General features: G+C 38.0%; 1 protein-coding gene across 3 annotated transcripts in view; it reads left to right on the forward strand.

Moving 5' to 3' along the window:
* sbf2 (SET binding factor 2) overlaps positions 1-12353 on the forward strand; it is a 113345-nt gene that overhangs the window by 15044 nt on the left and 85948 nt on the right. Inside the window, exon 2 of one of the 3 annotated variants that reach the window (XM_085269800.1) lies at positions 5056-5141. The exons of the other annotated variants lie outside the window; for them this stretch is intronic. Within the exon in view, the coding sequence (XP_085125926.1) occupies positions 5056-5141 (86 nt within the window). The remainder of the gene's footprint in view (positions 1-5055; positions 5142-12353) is intronic. 3 annotated transcript variants of the gene reach the window in all.

Raw genomic sequence — 12353 nt, forward strand, 5'->3', positions numbered from 1 at the left:
CCACAACATTACTAGCGCAAAAAGACAACCTTCCATTTATTTTCACTTAAATAAGAAGCTGGTTTTTATGTACATTAAAGCTTTATAAAAATGTAACAGTGCAAATGCAAATTCCTTGCTGAAAGTTTAACCAAAAGGCATTTCCAGTAGAAATGGGCTGACATATCCTGAGCATAACCATGTATAATATCCACTGAAGTTAAAAAGAGGTGCTTTGCAACATTAAACTGCAGTGTGCAGTACGCATTTTTCGGACCATAAGGTGCACGGGATTATAAGGCACATTAAGTGAAACAAAGCAGTCAGATAAATCAAACTTTATTAAACTCATTCTTCTTGCTTCCTCCACTTCTGTACCATTGATTCATTAATGTTGAATTCTCTGGCAGCTGCTCTATTCCCATGTTGTTGCAGTATATTAATGACTAACCTCGTATTGTGGATGGATTATCTCAGTTGTTCTCCTGACTGAAGTTTGGTCCGTTTACAGCATCCTGCCATGCGATTGCATTTGTCTCTAACCATGAAGAACCTTCACGTTAACTTTTATAAGTGGAAAAGTGTTAGTGTTCGTCCTCCAGCTTCACTGTTTATGTTATGCTAACATAGCTGTGTCGCTAGCGATCACGTAGCACGTCATTATATACCAGCTAGCCCAACTTCAGTAACCCTACAAACGTCACTGCTGTTTAGTTTCCTGTCTTCATTTATGTTGGAAGTGATAGCAGAGCTGTACGTTTGATTTTTTTCAGAAATCTCTCAGTCAGAACATGCTATATCATGCTTAGGTAACTAGCGAAACTAGCGAGCTAACTTCCGCTAGCTTCCTGCTAACTTCTAACTCCGTTAAATGTAATAACTTTTGTTTTCATGGATGCCTGGAAGTTAAACTTTATAGTTACACCTGGTAAAGCAGCAATGCTGATCGTTTTATTAAAGATGAAAGAATTTAGACAGTTTTTAACTCTAAGTGATGCTGCAGTGTTGTTTGACCTGAAGCATACGGAGTTTAGGACCCAGATTACTCCCAGATTTAAGAGCATCTTAGTCCGACAAATACGACAATAACGACGGCCGCTTGCATGTTCTGCAAAAAATGTGCTTTGTCGTGTATCTGACAGACAAACACCAAACCAGTTCCACATCACTGAAGTTGCACCATTTTTACAAACCAATTCTGGTTCATCTGTTTCACTCAACAATCGGCCATGTGCGTATGAAAACAAAGGCACTGCGCATGCGCGTTTTACTCCCATTCTATCGCGATATTTCATTTTCCTATCGTTGCCTAACATTATACCGGTATTACCGTGAACGGTATAATATGGCCCAGCCCTACTGTCCTTTGCAGCGGTCTACATTTCATGGCGTTGCTGACAGCAGGCTTGAGGCGCTTGGTGCATGAATGCTGCAGCTGTAGGATCTCATGTCATTCCGATAATGTATTGCAGTGGGGGTTTTTTTCCCTGTTTGTTCAAGCAATTCTGCTTCCCTTGGCATATGACCTATTGCCAAACTGTGACACAGGGGCTTCATAAGCAGTCTGTTGAATAGCTTGCTGAGTCACAGCATTTTTTGGGGTTTTTTTTGGGTTTTTTTTTGGGGGGGGGGGGGCTGGAAAACCTTGAAAAGAAATGGAAATTGTTGCACATCAAAATGTATTTGTATAGTGATGCAAACTGACTCTGATGGGACCAACATTATTAAAATAAATAAATAAATAAAACAATTTTAAAAAAACGAACATCACATTGTATTCAGAAAGACATAAAATAAGGATAAAGACCATAAACTCATCAGAAAAGTGCACACTGAGCTCACAGACATAATTTCTCATCTCCACAAGCTTTGCCCATCTTTCACTTACAGTCTCTGATATCTGACTTTTGAACTCCAAATGGTGGCCGATTGGTTAATCTGTGCCGAGTATGCAGGACAGTTACAGATTCTGGTCGTGCAACAAGGTCAGTTGACACTCGGCACGCCATAAAACTGGCAGGAATCAAGGCTAGCATGCTATCGCTGACGGACAGCAGCTGGTGCGTCGAAACGTTCCAAGTGGAGCTTGTCCCAGGAGAGCAAGTATGGAGACATAAATAGATCTCTGACAGTAATTGTCTCTGAAAGGGCGTGAGTGCATTTCATGAGGAGTATGCATAGTGTTACACCCATATTTGATAGGCTGTCGTGAGCTGCTAGCCTAGCTGCAGCACAGGTACACATACAAACGCAGACTTTCGAAGAACCTCCCTGTTTATTCCTATGCTGAGCTTGACAGGTGCTGCTTATGGTTTGGCGCTCTTCCTAACAGCACTGACAGATTGTATTTACCATACGATGCTGTGCAGTGTCCTCACACATCCGAAGATGGAATATCCTCAAATCCATCCAGAAATGTCCTTGTGTGGCTTCTTGAGGGTTTTTTTTTTTCTTTTTTACTGTCTGAAATTAAAGTTGCAGGTTATAAATTATGTTTAAAAGGCACATGGTTTGGTTTTGATTTCCCTAACCATTGTAACTGTTTTATATGATTTTAGTGCTAGCCAATACTTACATCATGCTTATGATTGTGGCATGTGGAATTTTTTTTGTTTTTAAATTTTTCCATGTAGTAAATTCAAAAATATTTTCAAAGTGTGTTTTAATTATCGAGATTCTACAAAAAATGTTCAGCGCCATATGTGACAGCAAAAACAACATTTTTTTATTGATTGCATAAACAAAAAAACCTCTGTAGGGCTATTTATACAGTTTAGTTAAAAGGATTCCAAGAAACGAGACACATGTATTCAATTTCTGTCTGTTTCTTTCGTACTCTCCTGATAAAAGGCAATTTTCTCTTGGCCAATGAATAGAAAGGGTGTCCTAACTGTCAGAGAGTGACTAAGAGTTTAAAATAACGTGAAGATGAAGTCATGGGGTCAGGCAATACATTGTGACAAAGTGCATGTTGTGAAACAGTTTTTGGCATGTTAAGTGGGGGGAATTTTTCCCTAATTAGATAAAAGCTGCTTTTTTTTTTTATTAGCCTTCAACATTGCTAAACAAGAATGCTGCAGTCATATATCAAGTCCTAAATACATATTGTTTTTGCATAAGTGAATTATTGCATCTAATTTTGGTTTTGGGGTTTTGCAAGACCCGGCCATATGGGGTCCTGGGGGAAATCGGTGAGGGAGTTATTTCAGCGGTAAAGCTCTAGATGGTCAACCTCACTAATGGGAAGTTCACTACAACTGCTATAGATCGGTATCCAGCTCTCTGTCACCACTATGTACTCTAAGTGTGGATGACATCGAATTGTACATTACATTGTACTGCATATGTATATATGCTTTCCTGCCAACATCAACAATTTCTTTAGGGAAATAACAAAAGTGAATGGCAGGGTTTATTTCAGAGGCAACATGGTTCAGATCATTCAGTAATTTCATGTATTCACTTCACAGTAATATGCATTTAAGATTAATTATGGACTTTAGCTTGGAGCAGTGGGTTTTTATAATATGAATTTAAGTGGAGACTGTCCTCACTGGACATTTTCAGTGACAAAATTACCACCTAGGGTGGTAATTTACTGATCGTAACTGGGAATTCGAGTGAGCTAACCCAGCATTTATTAACTCAAAACGGCAAAAATAAGATGTTAAAAGATGAAATTAAAAAGCTTACAAAGTTCGTTTGTAATGCTTTTAGTCTCTATAAAAGCGTGTAGAAGTTTACTGATAAATAACTTAAAGTATTCTCACACACACCATAAGCTCAGTGTTGTCTTAGTATTTGCTTGTCCATACGCTATCACTGAAACAGGCCTGCTTTGTGTTAATGTTGTAATTTTCATGTCTCTCTCACACACGCATTCCTCCTTAAACATCTTGCCTTACTCAGTCTCATCAGGACTTTTTTCATTATTCTATCCACAACGAGTTTTTCACCAACTTTGCAAGAATGCATTTCAGAGTTATTGAACTGGTTTTGGTGATAATACTGCAGCGATGCTGGAAGATCATTCACAAAAAGATAGGTGGTATTCATCAACCATGATTCGATTCTTTTAGCACACCGTCTCACACCGACTCAATTTATTTGAAGCGTATCTTCAGTTAAAGCAGATAAATTGAAGGAACCGAGGAGATTTTTCTCCATGGGGTTAAATATGTTTATTTAATAAGGTAGTTTTTTTTTTTTGTTGTTGTTTTTTTTTAATTATTATTAACTGTTATCCAGAAATAAACTTAAAGAATTTACTGGTACTGTTGTGATTTTAGCCACATTTGCTGACTTGTCTTAAAAAAAAAAAAAAAAAAAAAAAAAGAGGAAATACTGAAAAACAGACAACAGTTCCAGCTCCTGAAGGGGTTGATTTGATCAAACTCGGTTTTGTTTGGCATGAATTGCTCCCCAGTTCTCTGATACATTTATCCTCATCCTTTCAACCTATTTGACTTTCACGCATAATATGTTAAATTTCTTTTAACATATGTATTTTCTATTTTTTTTTCAGTACGATTTTTTTTTTCAGTTCCCTTTTACAGGTAAAAATAATTCTTGTCATTAATGCTCAGCACTTTCTCACTTCCTGGCTGTTGTGACTTTTCTTAGAAATCATCAGATGATTTGGGGTTTTTTCCAGATAAAGGAGAAACCAAGTAATGGCCTTTTTACACGTTACATCCTTTCATGCTGACTTTCATTTGTTATTTGTTGATAAAGAGAAATCTTTAAATTGAGGTATTGTTATATTACATATCAACATGTTGCTGAATTGGTTGACTTATATACATAAATACGTATACATTAATGACTTTTTTCTGTTCATTCATGGTAAATGGTAAATGGCCTGCATTTGTATAGCGCTTTTCTAGTCTCTAAGGACCCCAAAGTGCTTTACACTACATTCAGTCATTCACCCATTCACACACTGGTGATGGCAAGCTACATTGTAGCCACAGCTGCCCTGGGGCGCACTGACAGAGGCGCCTGTTTAATCTATGTTAATGCGCTAAAAGTGTTCTGTAATGACTGACCAGTCTTTGTCTTTGCTTTTACCTGCAGGTTCAGGAGAGGGATGTGGAAAGATAATTCAGCGATTTCCCAAAAAGGACTGGGAGGGAACAGCTTTTCCTCAGGGGGTGGAAATGGCAAGTCATGATACATGACACTTCTGCACTCACAACGACTCAAAATGGGCTCAAGGTTTCTAAAAGTTGTGATTATTTAGTGCCAATTTACACTCACCTGCTATTTAGCCTTAATTCTTTGTAGCATAGATGCAACAAGGGGGTGAAAACATGGCTCAGAAATTCTATCATCATTGATACAAGGCAGGATGGATTCATGTTTTCATGTTGTTTACACCAAATGCTAACCCTACCGTCTTAATGTCACAGCAGAAATATCGACTCGCCAAACCAGACAAGATTTTCCCCTTTTTTTTTTTTTTAATTGTCCTTTTCTGTTGAGCCCTTTGAAATCGTAGCCTCAGTTCCCTGTTCTTCCACTACTACAAGCCGTCTGGTTCATTGTGGTTTGATGTGTTGTACATTCAGAGATTCTCTTCTGCATACTTTGGTTGTAGCAAGTGTTTGAGTTACTGTTGCCATGCTGTCAGCATAAAAGCAGTCTGGCGATTCTCCTCCGACCTCTCGCAACAAAAAGGCATTTTCACCGCAGTATTTTAGATAAACTGAGCTTTTATGAGTAACGAGGGGGAAAAATCTAGAAATTTGACCCTTCCTTTGGCCTCTTTTACCACTACCTCCACAGCACGTCTCATTAAGAGAACTGTGATATTTCACCTTTAGTGTACACTTGTTTTGCTTTGTTTTGTTTGATAGAGTTAATTCTGATTGACTGGTATCTAAATATTTCCATCGTCATTGTGACTGACGATTGTGCCGTGCAGTGCTGACCCCACTTCGTGTTTAACGGTGGACCTTGTTGAATAACACTACATGCTTCCTGGTTCAATGTTAGGAAATGTGTTTTGTGGAAAGCGCTGCATCATAAGAAACATTTGTCACAGGGAAAAAAAGAAATCTGAAGTATTTTCAGCGACAGATGACACCCCAGGGAATTTTCTCTTGCCCTTTTGGAGCTTGTGTATCAGATATTGGCATTTCCTGTTTCAGCTAAATTGTTTACTCCAGTTTGTTTAAACCCTTTTCACAGTCACTAATTGGGTAACCCCTTTCGTCTCCTTTTCACATTTTGCCCACCCTGCTATCTGGTCTCCATTTCTGATTCTCTCTCCAGCTTCCTGTTAAGTCATGTTAAGGGAATAGATACTAGCATGTTCCCCTCCTTTTTTCTTCTGCAGGGTGACTAAGGGGTCTGTGACTGGGGGTCTGTTTTCCTTATATGGACAATAAAATGGATGAACAAATATTTGCTTCTCAGCACTGGGAAAACTGTCAATCTCTGGGGTAACATTAGCAGTTAACAGTATCTTACTGCACAGGACATGAGCGCCTGCGTTATATCTGTTTTGTTCATTTATATTAGCTACTGCAGATAAGCTTTTAATGACTAAGCTAAATGGTTCAGGCAACCAGCAGGGAGGGAAAACAGCAAAAGGACTTTGCATCCAAACGCAGTACTTGCACATGATGCTGTCCTGCTCATCTGTACATTGTTTCATTTTTTTTCTCACTTCACCGAGGCAGCGCCTGCTCTCCTCAATGCTTGACTTGAATGTAACAACCAAACGGTTGCACAGCTTTGCCAGATTTCTTCTTTTTCTGCAAAACAATATTAAGTTTTAGCTCATGTATAATATTGTTGATCCATGTGTTTTAAAATAATAACAATAATAATAAAGAAGTAGGTTTTATAGAAAGTATAGTACTGAAAATACTAAAACTGTTAATCCTAACTACCAGCCTGTTTGGGGTACTTTGAGAATAAAGCTATGCCACCCACTTTGAGACTTCTTTGTTTCTGGGCATCAGTCAAATGAAAAGTAGCCTCCTTTGATAATCAATAAAATATATAGCTTCAAAACTTTAAATAATAGTGAAACTTTCAAAAATTGACCAGTTTCAGCTTAATTTTGACTGAAGTTCAGCTGCAGGTCAAGCGATTTTTTTTTTTTGGAGTCAAAGTCACACTGAGCCACAGGTTCGAGACCCTTGCCTTATAAGGGAAAGATCACTGTAAATCAATACTTTATGTTATCTTGTCATGAAAGTGATCATTGCCAGGATGAACACATCAGTGGGGCCAGAGAGGTCGCTGCATGGTTTTACAATATTTGACTCATTCTGTGATCACATGCAAAACTCAGGTTTTATCTTTTTATTGCATTTTGGTAGGGTGTAAAGTTTGGAGCACACATGCTCTTCATCAGACCAACTTTTTCCTGATTGTCCTCTGATGGAGAGCAGGTGGACGCCAAACGTTACACCTTACCAAATGCAATAAATATATAAAACTGCTCTGCTCTTGTCAGTGTGTTTCATACATATTTCAGCCCGTCACCTGCCTCGCTTTTTGGCGTGGATCTGCATGTATTTTTCCTATCTTGTGACTCATGCTACGGCCTTTTGCTGCCACCAGATCTCAGCCCTCTTGAACAGTTATGGAAGATTTTAGACCACATCTGTTAGGCAGCTTTCTCCACCCCATCGCCATCATCAAAACAACAAATAAAGTGAATATTTCGTGGAAGAATGGTATTCAGCCATCCAGAAGTGTTTCAGGGAGATACTCTGTGCCAAGATCCATTAAAACTGCTGTCAGGGTTGGTCACTCGACACCTTGCTAAGACACTCTGTTGTTTTTTGTTTTGTTTTTTCCTTTAAATTGTGACCCTTCTGTAACTTCACCGCATACAAGTTGCATAATGTGGGTCAGATATCTACGCCAAGATAAACTTAGTTTATGCAAACATTTGGCATTCCACAAAAAGTCATGTTTAGATGAGGTAAGTTTTTCACTATGATAGAGTAGTTTGTGGAGTGGAGTTCATAATTTATTCTTTTCATATAATATTTGAAGATTTAAAAGTTTAACATTACAGTTCTGTCTCCGTCTTTTAGATGATTTACGAAAAAAGGTTTGTTTATCTTTAAATCATTGATTAAACGATGGCTGTAAGGTATTATGGCTGCAGCTGAAATCTTTAGGATCTCTGTCACGGTCAAAGAGACGCTATTATTCCGACTTTTGTTTACGCAGCGGTATTTATAAGGCAGATGAGGACAAGTGAGGCTGTTATTCCGCCACAAATGGACATATTGTGAGTGGGCGGTTTGAATGGCATGCCGGCGTCTTCCTGTGTAACTAACTGAGTCTGCTGGTGGCCGACAGGAATGTCTCATTGGGAGTCATTATTTAGATACGAGCAACCGCGTGTCATGCAGCAAAGCACAATGCTCCTCAAAGCCGACAAACCGCATCGGTGACTGGCGTAGTTCAAGAAATGAAATGAAGAGAATGTCTCTAGACTGGCGAGTTGTTTTTTTTTACTTGAGTTCAAACCCTAGTTTACTCTAAGTGTGTCTGAGAAAAAGAAACCAAGGTGGCTCTGTTTTCTCTGCATCATCCCTCAAGTATCCTGTCAAAGATTCCTCTAGTTTAAATATAGCAACACTGAAACACGTTTAGCTGAATCTATTAGTTTAGTGGTTCCAGATGTCATTGAGGACCTGCATAGCATTCTTTTTGGGCTTGTGTGGGTGTGTGAATTTTTATCTTTCCGGAGTGATCCCCACCAATGCTTCTTCATTATGTGTCAGCCTGGACTCAAATTAAGACATACTGCAATCCCCAGTTTGCAAAGAAAGCATAGGGACGATGTTTCTCACTAAAGGCACTGAAAAAAGTTTTTTTTTCAGTGACGTATTTTTTTTTTTTTTTTTTGCAAAAATCACATTTTGTACTTCGAAGATATGACAGTATTTGCAAGTTTAGTTTGGACTGTTGAATAACATGTTGAATAGGATTCATATGTTCAAGTCTTTCAAATCTTCTTGATTAGAAACAAACAAAAAAAGCACCCAGAGGGGTAAGCAAGGACAGGAAAGAGGGGGTTGTTCCAGAAATTAACTTTCCTACTATGTTGTGTGTGACAAACTTTGGTCAGGGGCCAAATGACTGAAATTCCAACTTTGAAGCTTTAATGAAGATACACCATAGTGTTTAACAGACCCACTCAGCAATTTGCATTTTGGCCCTGTTTTGAGCTGGTATGTAAACCATTATTATTTGCAGATTTTCTCCACTCCATGAAAAAGAAAATTGCTTTTTACAAACACTAAGGAGCACATCAGTGGATGAAGCTGAGCACGAAAAGCATTTTGCGGTCACAACAGGCCCCCAGCAGACTAAATAACCACAGATGAGGAATGCACCAAGAAAAAGCGTTTACAACTTGCGCTCGGAAAAATGTGTTTCTAATCTTTGCAGGCAAGTGATGATGATAGGAACCAGCCCAAGAACTCATCTGGTATGGATGAGCCAGGTCTGTAGATGGAGGTCAGTGCACCTAGTACATTTCCATCACCTCGCTTTTCAGAATTGGGGCACAGCCTCATGCTATACTGTAAATTAGCTAACTTTGAAGGTAGTGCAACTTTAGGACCCCCTAGGAGTTTTCGCAATCAAAAAAAAATTTTTAATTATGTATTTTACCAAATTTCAGCAATGATAATTGCTATCTGGGTCATTAGCAAATAAACAGAAGTAACAATTTTTCCTTATAGGTTGATTTAAAAAAAAAAATTTTTTTCCCCCCCATTACTGTTGGTAGAAACAAATTTATGTTTGGTTTTCGTTAACTTTTTCTGTGAAGGTCCTCACTGAGTCGTCAGGTGACAGAAGCTAGCTAAGCAGAATTTTGTAAATATGACTGACACAGCGATGCAAAGGTTAACCTGAATCCAATGATGATGCAGAAGGCTAAACGTGGCTCGCCATGTGATTATTGATTTTTTGCTTATTCTGTTCAAAATGAATGTGGTGAGCTGTAATAAGTCTAAGGCTGCTTATTTTCATATTTCTAGAGTAATTTACTTGCACGCAGCTAGCCCATCAACATATTCAGTTATCCAATTGGTCTTCTTGTGGCTTTAGACATGCTTTTACAGACGATGGCTTATTTAAGCCAAATAGGGAAAAGACCTATTCATTGCCAATTTAAAAAATTAAAAAAAAAAAAAAAAAAAAAGCCTGGTCCTACAGTAATAGGTAGGGAAATGTGTTACCAATTAACTTTATGTTTAATAGTTGCAGCCCTTGCTGGTCAGTGCCAGAAATACTTAGTTTAACTAAATATTTATTCGTTCATAAACTAAAGTAGTTACCGGTCATATTCAAGATGTTAAAGCATTACCCAGCACTAGTCCTGGTGGGCAGCAGTACTGTCAGAGTATTACTTTGGCGAAAATTAAGACCGTCTGGTATTATTTTTGAACTACTGAGTTTGCTTGTCTAATTGCAAGCACCCTTTAAATCTCAGTGCATGTTAAGGGCCATAAGCTGCTCACAGTTGTTGACACCATATTGGTATCAAATTAAGTTTTTTTTATTCTTCCTCTGTTGTTCCCTCTCAAAAAGTCTTCTGCTTCCGACACACTCTTTCCTTTCCTGTTTTATGGGCTCTATTAATAGTACTTGTAAAGTCTACACTGTAAGACAACCACATGGACTTAAAGCTGTTTGATCTGATCTATCTATTTGTGAACAAGACACACAAAAGCTTGTCCAAGCTTGCTTTTGCTGGTTAAAGTGCAAAATGCTGGTTAAAGTTGTAATTTATGCCTGCATATTTCACCTTAAAAACCTTCATGTCTTCTACCTGCGCCAGTTTATGATGAAAAGGTTTCTCTCTGTTGTTGTTGTTGTTGTTGTTTGTTGTACAAATGGTACATAAAAGAAATCAAGTCTGTTAAAACCGATTATAATGATCCCACTCAGACAACCTTTATTTCTCTTTTGAACATTTACGAATACAGGCTGCTCACTGTAATTGAAATATCAGTCATGAGTTATTAATTATGCACATGTTTAAAAAAATTATTATGTCATTACTGGCTGCAAAAAATAAATAAATCTGTTGCTAAGTAAGATGACGTTCATGGCAAGAAAAAAATTCAAGATTCTAGTGATTAAAAAGATCTTGATGTAAGGTGACAGACATAAAAAGAGAGAGGACATGTTATTATTTTGCTTCTAACGACACAGACGTTCTGGTAATTTGTTTCAAAGTTTTCTTGAGCAACAGGTTTCCAGGCTTATGAAGGTCAGTCAAGCATAAAAAAGGCACCTAACTCAGTGCATAAACCAGTCTACACATAACAGTCAGCTTAGCAAAGAACCAGTTCTATCCCTGCTAGTAATAAAGTGTAACAACACATCGTTTATTTCCCATGTATTTTATTTAATCTATAAAAATGCCAAAGATAACACAGTGAGTGTCTGCAGCTATCTATAAAACATGGTGGAGGCTCTGTCATGGTTTGCAACATGGTTTCAGCCAGTGCTGCTGGGGAGCTTTGCTCTAGTTAGCGGTGAGAGCAGCACATGTGGACATTGACCAATCAGCTGAAAGGAAAAAAAATCTGGTCAAAATTTGTACTTGCAAGTTGAAACTCGCACACAAGTGAGGGATCCTGAGCACAAAGTTTTACACATAGTTTTTTCCTTTGTATCTGTAAACAGACCTAACAAAAAAATTGTAACTTGTGTAAATATTTTTCACGAACACAAATCTTTTTTACACAGATAGAAACTCTCATCTGTGGACGCACAAACATAACATTTTGAGATATTTTGATTTACAAGGTTATAAAACTCAGTTCACAGCTACGCAGTCTGATTTACAAGTACAAAATATTTATGATCACAATTTGAGCCCTAATCTTGTCACAACTGATGGACTTGCAGAGTTGCAGCGTAGGTAGAACTGCAGTAAAGTAATGTAAGATTTGGATCCACCATGTGATACCATGAGGAAAGGGTCTGATTAGCAACTGCTTTATTTTTTTAGCATAGTAATTATCCCAAACACACGGCAGCTAACATCCAAAGAAGAGTTTTAGATGTCCTTCAAGACACCCAGAGAACTATTCCTGAAGACTACTTTGAAAAATGCCAAAAAAAGCTTGCTTAAAAGAATTCAAGCTGTGTCATAGATTAAAAGAAGTCACGGCAAATATTGACTTTCAGTTTTGTTTGTTTTTATTTCCATTTTTGCTCTCGGATGTTTGAATAGATCACTTGCATTTTCCTAGCAGTATATAAAGAAATCAGGGGTGGCTCAAGACCTTTGCACAATCCTGCATGTACTAATCATTATGTTTTGTGTACACGACAAAATCCAATCAAATAGAATACAAAATCAAGACCAGTCA

Source organism: Mchenga conophoros, linkage group LG1, assembly GCF_057382185.1.
Source record: "Mchenga conophoros isolate Kocher_MC1m ecotype Shallow Benthic linkage group LG1, M_conophoros_male_GT1.1, whole genome shotgun sequence".
Taxonomy (NCBI): Eukaryota; Metazoa; Chordata; class Actinopteri; order Cichliformes; family Cichlidae; genus Mchenga; species Mchenga conophoros.